General features: G+C 41.1%; 1 protein-coding gene across 1 annotated transcript; it reads right to left on the minus strand.

Moving 5' to 3' along the window:
- Positions 1-2,577: 2,577 nt before the first annotated feature.
- Positions 2,578-17,459, minus strand: LOC117815069 (transmembrane and coiled-coil domain protein 3-like). The gene is made up of 4 exons (XM_034686739.1): positions 17,203-17,459; positions 5,315-6,279; positions 5,052-5,187; positions 2,578-4,616 (listed from the first exon to the last, which is right to left on the minus strand). The coding sequence occupies exons 1-4, from the start codon at positions 17,266-17,268 to the stop codon at positions 4,314-4,316; spliced, it is 1,470 nt and encodes a 489-aa protein (XP_034542630.1). The 5' UTR covers positions 17,269-17,459; the 3' UTR covers positions 2,578-4,313.
- Positions 17,460-18,399: the final 940 nt, after the last annotated feature.

Here is an 18,399-nt window from a genome sequence, read left to right on the forward strand (position 1 = left end):
AAAACACACTGATTCACCCCACAATTCACTTTACACCACCAGGCTGCCAGCCTTTAACTCACAGCATCACTGTGGCGCTCTGTGGTTGCCTAGCAACTAAAGGAAATTGGAGGTGCCTTTGAATTAGAGAATTTTTAAGAGGTGATTTATATGAGGACCTTGATGATAAATGTGTCCATAAATCTGCTACCTTCTACCGGCCCTTTCTATTTGTACGTCATCGAGTTCTAATTCTGGTCACAGACACGGCAGCCGCAGAGCTGCAGATCTTTTCCCCGCTGTGGAAAGAGACGAGGTCTCTGTGCTGGATGCAGGGTACATTTTAATGTGATGGTGCAAGAAGCAGAGGAGGGGAACATGGCCTGTTTCCATGACACCATAAACAAGAAATGGGAAGGGTCCAGAGCAGCAAGAGGAATCAGCGTGGAAGTTACTGGAGAGGTCAGGACTTTCCCATAATGTGAGTTCATGTGCCCAAAGTGACTAAAACACACAATTACACGTATTTAAAAACATTAAAACACACCCAACTTAAAAAAATATGTTTATTAATCTGCCATCCTTAAATCTATTTCTGTCCCCACACTTCCCACTCCCTCTTTTGTCGTCCTGGGAATGAGAATAAGTGTTCCTCTCAGAAAGCAGGATTGAGGCTGCAGCAGTCCTTTTGGTGGCCTCCTCCATGCAGGTCCCATCTCCCGTGGTCACCATGCCAACCTGTGTGAGGAGGAGGCTTATCTGCCGGGCCCAAAGAGACTTGATGAGGTCCTGGGATAATTAACAGCTCATTATGGAGCCCAGTGAATGGACCAACGAGCTGGAGGAGCAACGAGGGAGAGTGCGGTGGAAAACACACAGGATCTGAGCACACACATCAAAGGGAAGCGCTCACTTCTTAGATCACATAATACAGCGGAGAGAGGGAAATATTGCCCTCTATTCACACCTACAAATATAGCCCATAATCCCCATTTTTAAGCCTATGTGTGTGTGTGTGTGTGTGTGTGTGTGTGTGTGTGTGTGTGTGTGTGTGTGTGTGTGTGTGTGTGTGTGTGTGTGTGTGTGTGTGTGTGTGTGAGTGGGTGGATGGGTGCATGTGTGTGTCAGTCATCTCTGCGTCACACAGATCCGACTGTTTTCGCTCCCCTAGAGGCCTTAGTTGCTCCACAAATGCGTGAAACACAGTTAGTCCTCCCACACACACACACACTCACACACACACAGAGAGACATATGTGCACATAACCTCACGATTACACTTTTAAAAGTTAATCTCTTATAAAGTATGGGAACACTGTGTGAGCACCAGAGATCCTCAGTTAAGCTATCTTTCTATCATCCTCGGTCTTGTTTCTGTATCTCTCTGTGCCTGTGTCTCTGTTTTGCATGCAGGCGGGCTCCAGTCACGCAGACTTAACCATGTACACCACTGTGCCAGGTGACCCATATTGCTGAGCAGCTGAGTCTAACAGTGCTTCATTTTGTGTGTATTTGTGTATCTGGATGCTGATATACTGCTACAGCGTGGAAGCTATTGTGTACAAATGATACTTTGCGTATTGTCCATTATCTGCAGGTGATATTTCCTGTGTAGTTTTGATGTGTCAAACAATTATTTTTTTTTGCTTCAGCATTAAGGGCATCAAAACCAACCCAGATATATCTCCAGAAAGCATTCCTGACCACAGCATGGAATAAAGTATGGCCTCAATTTTTAATCAGACTGGAAATATACAGAAATATGCAGCAACCATGCAAAAATGTGTTGAAAACTGTAGTTGCTGTTAAAGATGGAGGTAGTCTGTGACCTCCAGGGCTCCTAACGAGCCCATCAGTGAGAGCACTTGCCCTCATTGCACCCAGCTTGAGCTCATCAGCCTGGCTGCTCAATAAAAGGATCTCCTTTCCCTCAGTTAGAGAGAGGTGTGCAACAGAGAAGACAACACCTTCAGTTGTAACATTGCAATATTCACTTGTTACAACAGCAGAGGGCGCAATTCCTCCATATTTCTTATGATCTCACTGCCACAAGAAAGTGTTCTCTTCTCTGTGATGTCTTTTTGTTTCTGTGAAGTGGTAGCATTGATCATTTCAGAGTGGAAATGAATCATTTTCTTAAAAGGCATGCATAAAATCAGGTTGCAATGCAAAGGCACAGCAAGATGCAGCTTTTCTGTCACTGTTTTTCACCATTGTTTCTGCTTTGTCAACAGTGCAGCACCTACGCCCCCTAGTGATGGTAAAGGAAGGGATTTGTAGCAGCAAAAGTAGTAGTGAGTGTTGTTTTAATAGAGTGTGACTCAGAAACTGTATGCTTATTAAGTTTCTCTGAAGGGTTTTTGTTCTGAGCAAATGCCCCAAAGAAAAATAAAGAAGATAATCTGCAGTTTAAATAAGGTCATCAGCTCTTCAGCTGTAGTTTCCAAGACATAAACCTTTATCTATCTATTTTCCACTAGTGTCACTTTGTGTAGTCAATTTTTGATCTACTGTCTGTCGTCCACACTTTTTAAGACTTCAGTGCAGGAGTGTGCTGGGAAGAAAACTCATACCAAACAACTCTAACACCAGTCACAACTTGATTAAAAAGACGTGTTTAATTTAACAGAAACTGTCAGACAAAGGCACGTAATGCATGAATTTACAACTGATTGATCACATAGTGCACCAGAGAAAGAAAGAGAATGTAAACCTGATCTGTAGTTCTGCAGGTTCCTCCAGTAAGTCAAAACAGGAACAGAATATCATAATACAGTCAGTAGGACAAAAGAGAGACAACATACATGGTTTTATGGCAGACAAACATTAAAAAGTGGGCTGTAGCTTCACATGAGAGCCAGAAAGGCAATGTTCATAAGACAAAAAACAAGAAATACATTAGTCAGTCCAAAAAAAAGGCTCGTAGTTCATCACGCCGAGCCTGTGTTGTGCTCCTCTTTCATCATCAGAGCACTGAAGGCTGTTTGTTGCTCCTTTCAGGAAAGGAAATTGCATTTTTCCTTGGTTAAAGGCCTTGTATCACAGTATGATCCATCACTTCTCAATCACATTATTAGTAAAAAAAAAAAAATGACATAAGACATAAAAAGAGACTCTGCTGTTGTGTTGTTCTGGGTGTGTGCGTGCAGACATCCACTCTGGAGAACGTGTGTGTGTGTGTGTGTCTGTGTGTGTGTCTGTGTGTGTGAGTGTGGATATTAGCACGCTAACTGCAAGCTAATGCAGTGGGAATGAATTTTGGCCCTTGAGAGAGGAGACAGCTGGTCTTATCAGAGCCAAGCAGTGGCTTCAGTGGTTATGGATCTCTCAGGCCAAACAGTACTGACACATCCTCACCCACCCCCCACCCCCTCCTGCGCCCCCAGCACCAGCACCATGCTGCTGTAAAACATTGACGTCAAAGGCTCTCTCCGAAACAAAACATTTTAAAAACAGTGCTCTCACAAATCAAAGATATTGCACTTAAAACTTAAAGGAACAGTAAACAGAGAAACGTACAGAGATGACTGACCACAGGGAATGACAAGGCATTAAAGAAGAGAGAGAGGATAAACATTAAAAACGCAGGATGTCGCCTGCCTCTGTGCTGCAGTCTGGACATTAAAGGAATAGTTCAACATTTAGTGGATTGTGTTAATGTGTTTTTCTCAGTGTTAGAAAAGAAGATTGATACCACTTTTGTGTGCATATGCTTCATACAAAGCTGAACCAGAAGCTAGTTGGCTTCGTTTAGCACAAAGGCTACAAACAAAAGGAAACAGTTCGCCTGTTTTGTGCAAAGGTAACAAAATCCACTGAACAACACCTTTAGAGCTTCAGCGTGTCAAAGCTATGAGACACCATGCATGAGGTTTTGTTTGTGTGTGCATTCACATGCAAACATTTGAGAAATAATCAAGTCAAGTTGACCCTGCATGAGAACATACTGAATATTAATTTACCAAATTCTCATGTATTGAGTTCTTTTTCGCTGCATTGTAGTGATAAGGCAATTTTTTTTTAATTTAACTTCTCTTAAATTTACTTTTTGAGATGATTTCATAGTAATGAACAGGGGCCTAAGAACATTAACTGTTATATAAATATTATTTTAAAGGTTAATGAAAATTTTTAGCAACTCACATTCAAGTTCTAGACAAGAGAAAAATCACCAAAAGTAATTTCAGTCTGACTTTAAAAAACAACGACCTCTGTAAATGCATGGCGATCGTGTCTTATGACGATTGTACAACCAATCCTCTCAGACAGTCCTTTCCTGACACCTTACAGCGCCCATGTTTCGGCCATGTTGTTTTACACATGCACTGTTCACGATCAATCAGGCACCAGCAGGCGATCTAAGGCATACTGTAAACGGTCCCAGTTCTTCCAGAATATGGTCAAAAAACAAACTCCCAGGATGGTGGCGACCACATGGTGCCGGCTCTTCATCAGCGGAGCGGCAAACTTGGCAGCAGTGGAGACGCACACCAAGATGACGGTGATGATGGCCAGCATGATGTTGATGCTCTTCCCCAGCAGGACGCGGGCGTCACGGCTCTCGAGCTGCACCGTCTGCTGCTGCTGCTGCTGGAGCTCCAGCTTGGACACTCGTGTCTGGCACGACTCCAGAGCCTCCTGAGGATGAAGAGGGAGAGAGAGAGAGAGAAAATGTGTGAGTTTGGATGTTACCATGATGCTTAAGGAGCATAAAAATGCCCTCTTATTCCCTCAATTACCCACAATCCCCCAAAAGAGTCATTAGTTTACATCAGAGAGACATGGACAGAGGAGAGGCTCTTGGGCTCTGCAAAGTACTAACTTAATAACAATAAAAGTAGCCTTTATAGGAGCAATTCTATCAACTAGTCCATGCAAAGAAAGCTTACTGAACCCCAGTCCTCATTCTGATAGTAAAACTAAACAATATTGATCATTACTAGATAGAACCCATAAACAGATAGGGCTACCAGAAAAGCTTGAGTCCTTTTTCAAGGTTTTACTTGACTCACTATAAAATGAATTAAATGATACATTCATTTTCCTCACAGATTTTCATTTACTATGACATACCTGTATGTCCCGCGCCCTCTCGTGAGCCTGATATGTCACCCTCTCCTCGATGCTGGCCAGTTCCTGCTTCAGATTGGTCATCTCATGTTGGTGAAGCTCTGTCAAGTCATTCAATTGGTCCTCCAAACGTTCAAACCTGTAAGATAAAGCAGAGATGCCATCCAAGATTATTCTTGAAAGGCTGATTCCAACATGCTGTACACACAGATTTCTATTTCTTTATTTGTCCTGTCTTAATAAAATATGATGTAATAGAAACATACCTGTATCTCTCCTCCTGCAGTGCTTGGCTCACAATTCCAAACTCTCTCTTGAATTGAGTCTTAAGCTCCTCCATGTCTTCCTCCAGTTGGTTCTGGGCCTCTTTGATCTCCTTCACCTCCTCCAGGTTCAGGGCCAGTCTGCTCTGGGTGTCCCCCCCAGCCTGCTGCTGGCCCTGGCCTGTACCCGGCACCTGCCCTGCTGGGTTTCCGTTACTGTCCGCTGAAATGGATGCACTCCCCGAGGAGCACTCGTCATCGCTTGGGTACTTGGGCTTACCCACCATGGAGGTGCTGCTGCTCAGCCCTTTTCCTGCACCGTCTGTGGGCAGCTGTGCGGCGGAGTCTAGGCTGGTCTTGAGGTGGGCGATGTTATCTGCACTGCCGAACTTGTTCCTGATGATGTTGGCGAACTCTCTGGGTTTGCTGAAGAAGAAAGGAGGAGAGAGGGAAACTCCTGGTCCGATGGTTTTGATCTTGTCCATGGTCGGGTGTCTGCCTGAGCCTGTCATGTCCTTCAGCAGCTCTCTGGTGGACTCCCTGGGGATGGTGCTGTGTTTGACGGTGGACGTATGATGTGAAGGGCTATGGTGGACCTCACTGTCCTTCATCTTTTTATGATACTGCTCCAGTTTCTTCTGCATCTGGGCGATGTTCTGAGCCGACTTCTGGTTCTTCTTCTCAAACACCTGCTTGATACGACCCACCTGCAGCTTGTCCGCACTGTTCACCAGCTTCAGATACTCAGCCACGTTCTCCTCCTTCGCCGTCTGCTCGATCTTCAGCTGCTCTGTGACTTTAAGGATCTTCTGCTGGAGGTTGTCCATGCAAGACCGACTCCGCTGGACCTCACACCCCGGAGTAGGCTTAGGACCTCCATCGCACAGGTCCAGTTCCAGATTGTTCTCTGAAGAACCTCGACGCATGGACCCAGGGGGGCTCAGAAAACTCCCCTCAGTACTCTGGTCCTGCAAGAGGAAGAAAATAAAGATCAGATTCTGATACTGGATTAGATACGCAGCATTTGCTCTGTTTTTCCAGGAACTTTATAAATGTAATTTATGAGGAAAACAAGTCATGTGGAAAAATCAAATACAGCCTCCAGTTCTGGTTTCATGCATTTCAAAACAGAGTCTAAAGTTGAATTTCAAATCATCTCATATTGGATTCAGACTTCAGTAAACTCTGCCTTGCTTCATACATTCATTTCACCCTCTGAATCTTCTAAACATTTATACTTCTACTTAATGAGATCTTATCTCTGTTGTTCTGCCTCAGCTTTTTTTCTGCAGCCACTCTGGGACCATCTGGGTGTGAATGTAATGCTCTTATTTAGGACATCTGTTGTGTTGGTAGCAAGCAGAATTTAATCCTGTTTGTTTATGGTATAGCAAACACATGACGGATTACAAAATTCAGATAACGATATTAAAGTGTGAGGGAGAACTGGAGCGTGCACATTAAATGTAGGTCACTGAAAATGTCACAAAGATCAGGAAATCCCATTTTACAAAGATTGTCTCTTATCTCAACGGTACATTTACATCTCTCTGATAGAGACTCAACATGAGGCTCCATTTCTGATTTGTGTCAATAGTTCACTGCTGAGTTCTCTGCAATAGATTGGAGGAAGTGACACTGAATAAATATGGCCTAAGTAAGCAAGTTTATCTTCAGTAGTTTCCTCCAAAAAAGAGGAAACTGAGGCAAGTTGAGATGAGAGAACGTAATTAGGTGACAGGGCGGCTTTTTAGAAGCGGGGTGTCACTATAAGTGTTACAGCACAACAGTAACACTGGCCTAACGAGACACCAAAATCTTGCAAGCTGAACACCAGTGTACTGTTAGGAGGTATAAGCTGATAATGCAAAGTGTTGTACAATAAGCAGTATGGGCTTCACAAAGCTGCTCTAATCCTTCACGAATGTTACGCCGCTAGATTCAAGCAAATAAACAGATCACTGCTAACTTAGGCAGAGTTACAGCTCAGTCCTGCTTAGTATTTCTACACAAACACGTAACAGTTACATGCAAGTCAAGCACCTTCATGAATAAAACATGTGTGTAGAGCTCACCACATAGTGAAACTCCTCCATGCATGACTGTCGGGTGAAACTCGGATAGGACGATTATGTGTAACATATATTAGAGGACTAAAACAAAAACACATTCAGCACAATGATTCCAGTTTCAGACAGGCTGGATTTAACATATCCAGTTACACGTGCACATTCCCCACTGCTGTTGTAACTGTGATCTCATACTTAATGAACTAGTCAAACTTGTTTTTGAGGGCGACACTGAGCAAGAGTCACCTCTGCAATCACCGTTTATTTGAACAACACAGCCAAAATGCCACACAGAAACTGCTTTCCTTTTGTTGTTTGATTGCTAATGACATGGCTCAGGAAATGACACACTCGCTCTGTCAGTCCAACACGTTGGAAAAATATCTAAACACTGTTGCAAAAGGTTAGTTTTTTGTGGGTTTTTTTTCTGTCTGTCAGTTTGTTTTGTTTGTCTCATTGTCAGCAGGATTACAGAAATCCACTGACCCGATTCAATGAAACTGGGTGGACAGGCGTACACGTGCCAGGGAAGAACCCTATAAATTGTAGACATGAATAGGTCGCACTTACATACAAGCCATTTTCGATTTCATCTAATGTGAAAAAAGTCACAAATGTGTAAGAAAAGAGTAGCAAATCTGTGAGAAGAAAAGTTTGTCAGAGAACCTCTCCTTTTGTTTCTACAATGGCCCTAATACGCAGTTGTATTTAATATATTCAGATTATTAGTACACTATGGAGGTGGTGGCTGACAGGAGAATTATGGCCAAGCTGTCGTCTCTGATGGACATTTTTTTTTATATATATACTGTATATTCTTGTTGAAATTCTTGTACTGTACACCTTTTTGTTTGCTGCTGTGACTCCATGAATTTCCCCATTGTGGGACGAATAAAGGAGTATCTTATCTTATCTTATCTTATCTTATCTTATATATAAATCTATATGACTGCACAGCTGAAATGATGATACTTCAGCTGAGCACAGTCATGTTTTGACATGATCCTCATAGTTCTGAGATAGACATCCATGAATAAATAAAGATTGCACATGGAGATTTGTGCAGCATAAAAGTATTAATTACAGACCATGTCAGAATTTTGAGCACTCCAAGAGACCTTTTAGTTCTGCTATAGCATGCCCCATGTACATCGCAGTGGTCGCTGGTTCGACTTCCGGCCTCAACCATTTTCTACATGTCTCTACTCCCTGCATTTCCTTCCTCTCTTCAGCTGTCCTATCGAATAAATGTGAAAATGTAAATTGAAAGAAAAAAAAAGACTTACCTTTTTAATCTAGCTTTTAATTTGGAATAATCAATTTTTAGCACTGGACTGCATTATTATTTTAATTATTATTTTAATCATTATTATTTTTTTATCATTGCTTTAACATATATTTATCTTATTTAATTATTTATTTATCTATTTATATCTTGTATTCATCTTATCTTGTTAACTCTACCTTATTTTTAACTTTTCTTTCCACTATTACTTGTTTTATTAATTTTACTGTATTGATTTAATTAAATTTTTAATTATTTTATTTATAATCATGCCTTTTATAATTTTACCATTCCTGTTGTTTTCTGTCTTTGTTATTCTGTGAAGCACTTTGGGCTGCATGTCTTTATGTATGAAAGGTGCTATATAAATAAAGTTGAGTTGAGTTAAATCAGCTGTGAGCATTTCTGTAAACCTTGGTGTTGGTTTTACATGTTGCTTAAAAATTTGAGTCCCATTATTATTGCTCATTACAATAATGAACATTCATGATATGAATTATTAATGTATATTGTGTATCCAGACAGAGAATGCCATGTTTCTTTCTCCAAGCATGCCTTGGGTGCTTCAGCCTCTGTCCTCATCCCAACGTCTCCCCCCTCTCTGGCATCTGTCCTTCTTCCACACAGCAGGACTCTTTGTTTGCAGAGAAAAAAGCGCACTTTGTCATGTCCTACCTCTACTCTGTGCAGGACTCTGATGAGCAAGCCGCTGCATATGGATTCACTGGCCTGAGGTATAGCCTGAGGAGCCCTGTGGCCAATCACAACCCTCCTCCTCCCAGCAATATCTCTTGTCACAGTTGTAATTCATGCGTACACTGTCTGTTTACATGCATACAAACCTGTTTGACAAAAGAGAGAAAGAGGAGCCTAATATCCTCCTTCTCCCAACGGAACCGTTATGCAGTCTTGTGTAGGTTGCTCTTATTACCCAGACTTTTCAGTTTTCAAACCACAAACACAAAGAGCTGCCTGTTCGACCAGACAGCTTAGCCTCATGCTATTTCTGCAGCTCTGGAACTAAGCTAGCTCCTCAGGCGCTTTCTCCCCACACGCCTCGACTCTGAGATGTTCAATAACCTCTCCTGCAACCTGAGGAGCCAAACACACATGCACAGAAGTGCAGGATTATTGATACAAGGTGCTGTGATGTCACGGATACAGGATGAGAGGGTGACATAGATCAAATGGAGACCCAGCAACAATTGATGGATCATTGTTGAGGCCTGCAGGAAAAGCAGAGTCTCACAGGAGTGGGGGATGTTAGGAAAGAGTATTGATTCTGCTTCTATATTCACACATGCACCTGGAGTTGTGAGCGTCAAGCCAAAAATGTACTACACAGCTGTACTGATGGGTGGAAGCTTTTCTTCCAAAAACAAGACAGCTTCTGGCAGGATAAGGCCTGATTCATGAGAGCAGCTCACGTAACCCGAATAACACAACCCAGATGTTGCACACACACTTGAACCCCAAAATGAGCAGTACATCTGACTACTTCCTGATAAAAAAAAATTACATAAAAATTTCAAATGTAATCAGCCTACTTCCATAGCCGCTGCTGCTGCTACTCAAGATTTCTACCCACGCTGACTAACTGCTGGAGCAATCTGAGGGTCTCTCTGGATGAGTGGCTCCGCTAAATGAATTAGCCTCACACTGATGAAAATGTCCTCCCAAATCTGCTGAGGAGCTGGCCTACTTTTCACTTGGTTTCTCCCGAACACTTATGCAGGCGTTCCCCAGGGGTTGTTGAGGTAGGAGGGTGAAACAGGGCGAGGATATAAGGTCTTGGTTGGTTGGCTGGAGATGACCAGGGAGGGGGGTCAGAGCTCAGTAACAGGGGGAAAGCTGCTAGAACACAGCAGATGGCAAAGACTGTTAGTTAGGTGAAATGCCCTGAACTGAGAGGTTAACTATCTTTCAGCTTTTTAAATTATTTTATCTCGTCCAGAAGTCTTTCAAGGCATCTGAAAGGGTATGCAAGGACGCACATGCATGAGTGTGAGTGTCCATGCAGGCCCACATACCACAGAATTACGATAGAACCCATGTTTTATGAACGTTTTCGATCCCACAATTAGCTTACCCTTAGCATGTATTATACTTTATTAACATGATATACTTTATTATAAGACAAGAGATATCTCAATCCCCGCTTATATTTTATACCATGTTGAAAGATAATGTACACTTTTCAAAAAGACCTAAGGTACGTCAAAGTGTATTTGATTTCCTGATTACCGTTGAACTAAACAAATTGTTTCTAAAGTTTCCATGATATCACAATAAATGTTGTTATTTTTTATCTTTGATATATAGCCTTTTTGTCACATTTATTACAGTATTTGGCTCAGCAATGAAAAACTTGTGCTATTGTTATGGTTATTCTTGAAGCTCTTCCAAGGACTCTTCAGTTTGTGTCACCTTTGGCGACCCCTGTGGACAAACAAACTCAAGTGCAATATTTCCCCGATCTATTTTTAACGTGCAAAAATTACTTCATCTCAGTTCATACTTCTCTTCTTACATGTACAATACACCTTTCTACCCATCTTCCCAGTTCTGTTCTGTACATTGTTTATACTTAGGCTACAAGTCTGTGCACATTTTTCACCGCGTCAATGGTTTTGTAAATATTGTAAATTTACTTATTTAGTTGTGTATATACGTCGTAAGATATGCTTATTTTTACTTCTTTAATTTTAATTGCTAATAACTTTTTAATAATTGCTATTTTATAGGATCTTGTTTGCTTTATACTGTTTTGCACTGTCTACTTTGCTGCTGTAACACTTAAATTTCCCCGTTGTGGGACGAATAAAGGATATCTTATCTTATCTTATCTCTGATGATTTTGTCCCGCTAGTGCGAAAGTCATGTTTTTTTTACAAAATATTTCATCCTGCTTCCTTCTAACAATCAAACATATCAACTATACATCTTATCAAAGGGAAATAGAAAAGCTGGTAGGGCATTGTTTTGTTAATCCCTTTGTCTGATGCCTAGCCTGTGGTGGCAGTGGCAACAGTCAGTAATATTATCTACCTGTCATTGCCTCCCTGCCATCCACTTGTGCAGCAGCTGAGCTCAGCCTTTGGTATTGTTGATAGTTTTGGAGGTACAGACGGACCGGACCCTCTGCTCCCAATCAATTCACCAAGACTCACGCCAGCCCCTTCTGATGGTCACTTTTCAATCAAACCAGCACTCCACAAGATTTATTCACGTAACAGTATAGCACTGTTTTCTTTAAAAATGCATGATTACAACCTAATGAAGAAGAAAGTGTTGTCGACTGGTCCACCTTGTTATGTTTCCAGCATGCTTTGTGCAGTGAAGCAGTCTCTTGATTCTTCAAACGTTATTTCCAGGTTAAAATACTGTAACACAATTTAATACCAACAGTATACTCTTGCCAATTTTTGTTTTGTTTGCATTTATAGGCCATAAAGGAATCTGTATTTTTTCCATTCTGTTTCATGACCTGCTAAAAACTCCTCACAGGAGCCTGGAAGATATTTAAAGCTCTGCTGTTTGTAAGATCCATCTGTTTGTTCATATTAAAATCTGCTTCATCACTATTTATGTAAGAAAATGTTGTCTTTACAAATTAGTGAGCCAGACTTACTCCCACTGCTGTTTGACTCACAAGCTTAGTGTGTCAGTGGAGCAGAAAAACTGAGACAGGAAGAGAGAGAGAGTGATCCACAGAAACCAAAACAAGAGGATATGACAGAAAAGAACAAAAGGAGGATGCACCCAAACACATCACAACAGGGACACACTATCACAACAACAATATCACGGACCTACAGGACATTTTTATGCCCCCCAAAAATGCCTCTCTCACACCTCAGCCCTGCTTGAACCCCCTGTCCCCCCCACGCTGTCCTACATTAGCACGCAGCGTCTGTCCAACATCATGACCCATTTTAATAAGCCCTGACCTCGCCAGGCAGCATAACATAAAGAGCCCCCCTAGCATTAGCCTCAATCTTAACCAAACAAGGGAGAGCTGTGTGCACTGCTCTGCAGGAGAAATCCAAATCCCAAATCTTGGGGCTACATTTCAGGGGGAAGGGAGGGGGGGTGCAGATAGGAACTGCAGATGCTGCTTATCTTGCACTGCAGTGTGCTCTCTCCTGGATCAATGATCTAGTTAGGGATTCAGTTTTTCATGCAAAAGTAGACCTTATGCTGGTCTGTTTGCTGCAGCATCAGAGCAAGGCTGGAGAACTCGCATGAGGAAAAAGCACAAAAATGATTTAGATAGAATAGTTTAGAGAATAAATGTTGGTTAGTAGATTGTCCAGACACTGTCCCCATTTCTTGATAAACAGGCTGTCCCTCCCTTCTAGAGGGGGGGCGTTATTTAAAGCACGCACATTTTCTTATGCAAACAGGAAGGCATTGTCCCCGCTACGAGGAAGTAATGTTTGTAAGTACTCACAATCGCCGCTGTGATCTCGGGTGAAAGCACCGGTTCACAATGCAGGGTCAGGTCATGCAGCACCACTCAGCTACAAGCACAGGTGTTAGAAGTGATCTGAAGGAACTGTACCAGAATGAAGAGGCTGTAGACTTTCTGTGGTTCATAGGGTGGTGCTTATTTAGCCTTCTTTCTGTCATGGCCTCTGTGCACCCCCAAATAAACACACATACACACACACATACAGGGCAATCGAGCTGGCATCCTCATTGAGATGGAACAAAACCGTCCCTTCAGCAGAGAACAGAGCCACAGAGGGGAAGAAGCCTGCGGTGCTTATTGGTATTCCCTCCAGCTGATCCTCATGGATACAGACACTCTCCCACTCAGAGCTCACACAGGGAAATGGGAAGAAACCCAGAGGGGAGGGGTGGAATATCTTTGATTTTTGTCAGAAAGCTGACCCAACATCTCTTCCTTTTCATCTGCATCGCACAGCTGCCCTGTGGTCACAACTTTGATTGCAAAACATTTCTCTAGAGGCCAAACTAGTGCGCCATGACAAAATAAAAGAGTCAGAAACTGACGGAGGAGTTTGAAGTCTTGAGTTTCCTGAATGACTAATCACTGGGAGGTCAGTGGAATGAATTGCTTAAGACCTATTTGCGATTATCTCATAGATGAGCTGGTCCAAGACTGAATCAATAGCCCATTAACACTCCCAGTGTCCGCTCGCCCCCGTGGACTGGGAGAGTACTGAATGGGATGCAGTTAAAGATAAACGTGCATCTATATTCAATGTGATGATTCAAAGAGAGAGTACGAATAAAGCCAAGAAGAGAGAGAATAAAAAAGGGGAAGTAGCTACCGTGAAATGGTTCAGGGTGTACAGAACGAACACTTCTAAAGGCTGCTAATTATACTGGTGTGATGGCTCAAGTGTTTGACTTCAGTCTGCTGACACAGAGCCACCACGGGTAAAAGACAAGGTTCATGTGAGGACAGATGATTCAATGAGATATTACATGTAGATCTCAAAAGAATCAGCTTTCAATGAGGGTCAAAGACACTTTGTGGAAGTGAGCCACTCGAACAAAGGTATTGCATCATCTCTGGACTCTAACCCACTATATCTGCTTCACAATGGCTTTTTCAGAGACAAAACTGGAATGTCATTCGCAGCCAAAGAGAGGAGAAAAAGCATAATTACACAGCTCAGTGGTGACAGACCAGCCAAATCGACCAATATGTGGCTCCATTATATTGTGTTGGTGGTTACATTACGAGAATGTAATTGCTTACTTGAGAAGCTGGCTCAAATTATTTGTGTACACTTCTTTTGAGCTCCACTCTAGGGGAAAATGTATTGATTGCATTAATTCATAAGAGTTACATTTCAATCTAAAATATTTGCAAACCCGCACAAGATCTGAAGGGGAGTTTCAATAGAAGCTAAACAAGAGAGTGGATCCATACCTCCAGCTCCAGCTCTACCTTTGCAGGCTGCAGGTGACACAAGGAAGACAGCCTGGAGGCTCATGCATACACAAGGAAGAGAACCAACCTGCTGCACCAAACCTGACTGACTTTCTGGTTGCTCAAGACTGACGGTTGATGAAGCATTCCTCTCCTCGGTGTCACTGCGTCTGAGAGCAGCTGGACTCAGGCATGCTAAGCTCAAGCCTCAGCAACCTTTAGGGGATTTTTTCTCAACATCATACATTAGTATTACTGAATGATTGGATGGTTTCTCCTGAAACCTGTCAGAGGAAGGTTGGAGGGTTTCTGCGGGGGTTGATTTTGTTCTCATCAACATCTGAGGATAGAGGGAGCCGTGTGGTACAGAGTAGAAACGCCATGGGCAGATTTATTTTTTAGGATGTATAAATAACAATGTATGACCTGAGTTGGATTGCTCAATGCTACAATTTGGAGAACTGATGTAAACAAGTACGGTAAAAGGGCATTTAAGTAGCTGAGTTTAATCCCCTGTCTGCTTTGTGGTAAATACAGAGCATGTGATTAATTAGGTCTGATTAGCGCAGAGGATTCTTTTACAAATTATCTTCATAATAACATTTTATCACGGGAAAACCTTCAATGTTTAATGTGATCCTCCCCCAAATATCAGTGCCCAATGGTTAGCATAACTTTGTTAACCACCATCATATGTGCCAGATAAGATTTGGTCAGGGGATTTTATATTCTGAAAACATTGCACTTGATTGAGTGATCTGAAAAGCAAAAGTAAAACCATAAATACCAGGACTTTAAGGTGCCCTCTGTACATGTAGTTGTTGGATCCTATTGACTGACTGATAAAGGTTGAGGCTGTTTTATTTACTTCCCTTGGACTGTATTGTATCAGTTGGTTGATTAGCTGGAGGGGAAACTCCAAGAATCCATACAGTGTACAAACAATGCTGTAAAAACAAGCCTATATGGATTATTAACTAAGATATACAGTTTGAAAACACACAATTAACTGCATGGGAATACTGACCTGCACTATCATGAGAATGGTTAGTTTAATCTTCTTATATTTTATCTCATGTGGTGTTTAGTCACTGCCTGTAAAATCTCTTTAAAAGGTTTCACCACAGTTTGACAATGTGTTAAATTTGATTCCAGCCAAAACATTAATCAGGGCACAAAAGAATGATTTGAGTTGATTTTTAAGCCTCAATCCCCCAAAATACTCCAGATCCAAATCCTCCCGTGGGAAAATTGTACTTGTTTTTGGAACTTTGGAAGTGGGGCTTTGGTTTTAACACAACAAAAGACTTAAATGACAATTAGCCTACCTGAGATTTGAAAGCTTTTATTAGACAATCAGTGGTGGACAGAACCAAAGTAAATTTACTTGAGTACAGTACTTAAGTAAATTTTTTGAGTATCTGTACTTTACTTGAGTATTATTTTTTGGGGGTACTTATTACTTTTACTCCACTACATTCAGAAGACAATTATTGTACTTTTTACTCCACTACATTTCTATCAATGCTCTAGTTACTCACTACTTTTGCTTTGAAGTCAGCTCATGAATTTCCTTCTCTTTTCTGAAATCTGATCCCCTAAGACAGTAAAATGTGTTTGTGTAGTTCTGTTTGTCTCAGTGGTTTAGTCATACCTGTATATCGTGTGTCTCCACGGTTGAACGTGGAGCAAACACAGAGCATGTTTAACTCAGATCAGGCCGTTCATTTAGAGGTGGTAATGATGGATATAATTCTCCACCTGAGCATCCATGTCCATATCTTCAGCCCGTGTTAGAGGTTTTTAAAATGAAGAATGATATGTATCGTGTGAAATGTTCTCCCTGTTTCCCACTCTGCCCAAACATACATAAATTCACTGTCCAACCAAAGAAAGAGTAACATTTGTTTCATTCCAGATGAACATTTCAAACTAAGGTGTTTGTGCTTGGAGTAACTTAGTTTCTGTTTTTATTCCATGGAATAGTTTTTAGAGATTTCAAGTAATGGTTTCTAGATAAACATGATGTAACCGAATGTACTCCTGTGTATTCTTGACTGCAATTTTGTATTTTGAAAATACAACGTTTTGAGATTTTTTAAAGAAGTACTTTGAATACTTAAGTATTTTTAAAAGCAAGAACAACTTTCACTTGTATTGGAGTAATAGCCTATTTGACCAGGATGATCTATACTTTGACTTAAGTAATGAAGACATGTACTTTGTCCACCACTGGTGACAATATATAGACCTAACATGTAGAACAATGTGTAAACTCACCATTCAGATAACTCATATGGTACATAATTAGGGTTTGGAGACACTGTCAATGTAGACAAACAGATTATGTCCCGACTAGGGTTTGGTTTTTGGCACACAGGACTGAGTTTACAGTGACAGACGCTTGGAAGTTTTAGTAGATTTACAAAATCTGACTCAGACTCATTCCCCCGCTGTTTGCCTCTCAGGCTCTTTGTTAAGATGAAATGTGCAGCTCTACAGCAGCGCGTGCAGCTGTTGGTTTCACATGACGTGTTCATCAATAGACAACAATGTGTCGCTGGTACAGTCCGGGACGTGTATGACACAACGATGCTGCAACTGACTCACACTCACTGGGAGTACTCACCATCCGGCTGCCGAGGTATTTCTCTACTTCGGATAAACTTCGCACGGACACGGTGGCGCTGGGCATAATAATCCCGGTTCAATGCTTGATCCGGAGCAGGGACTTCAGTGCAGGACCTGGACTAGTCTAAAACTCACGCCCGATCTCGTATCCATGTTCCTCTCCCTCTTCTCTCTCTCTTTCTTTCTGCCCCTCATACACACACATTCACGCACACACACACATACTCGTACACTGGCTGCCCTCTCCAACATACAAAAAACTATGTGTGATCCTAAACTCCTCCTCTTTCAGCCTGCTGAGCAGGGAGGGGTTAACTCTTTCAACACACGTGCCTGTCAGAAGCAGAGGAGAAAACTGTCTCTTTAATTACTTTGTGATCCGAGATAAATTATGTTTCATTAAATGTGTTGAAGAGTGGTTTAATTCATAAGTAATAATTAATCACTTCAAAAACAATACCATAAATTATCGGTCAACCCATTTTTATCATCAAAGAAAAATACCAAAGTGACCCACTGACATGTTAAAGAATCAGGTCATTTCACAATTTCCATAATGTTGAGTCTCCTGAAGCTTTTTACTTTTTACTCTATGAGTGGGAATAAGAACTGAATGTTCTCCATGTCATTACACTCCTATTTTTATTTATTCATTTATTTATTTTTATATATTTTATTCTATGTATTTATTGTTATTTACAAATTTTGTATTTATTTTCTGCTATTATTATTATTATTATTTATTTTTTTTAAATATATTTTATTCTATGTATTTATTGTTATTTACAAATTTTATATTTATTTTCTGCTATTACAATTATTATTATTATTATTATTATTATTATTATTATTATTATTATTATTATTATTACTATTATAACATATATATATTATTTTTTACCTTTATTTTTCATTTTCCTGTCTGTTTTACAACCTCTGTTAGCTCTGAATTACTACAATATTAAAGCTGCTGTGAGGAACTTTTGTTTTGTATCGATTCTGGCACCCCTTGTGGACAAAGTGATACCTCTTATCTCTTGTCCTAAACATGCAAAAGTAGTGTTTTCAACAAAAAACTCATCCTGTTGTTTTTTTTTACTAGTCAACTTTATCAGGCAATGTGATTAGTTTCCATGAAAACAGTCAAATAAAGGCTTTTTCTGAAGCAAGATGTCCAGCATCTGGTCTGACACCT

This window comes from Notolabrus celidotus, chromosome 6, assembly GCF_009762535.1.
Source record: "Notolabrus celidotus isolate fNotCel1 chromosome 6, fNotCel1.pri, whole genome shotgun sequence".
Lineage (NCBI taxonomy): Eukaryota > Metazoa > Chordata > Actinopteri > Labriformes > Labridae > Notolabrus > Notolabrus celidotus.

Excerpts from the sequence above, each read along its gene's own strand:
- LOC117815069 (XM_034686739.1), bottom strand. The coding sequence starts at position 17,268 with ATGCCCAGCGCCACCGTGTCCGTGCGAAGTTTATCCGAAGTAGAGAAA. Across the intron at positions 5,188-5,314 it reads CTGCAGGAGGAGAGATACAG|GTTTGAACGTTTGGAGGACC; the intron begins GTATGTTTCTAT and ends TTTATCTTACAG. Across the intron at positions 4,617-5,051 it reads AGAGGGCGCGGGACATACAG|GAGGCTCTGGAGTCGTGCCA; the intron begins GTATGTCATAGT and ends CTTCATCCTCAG.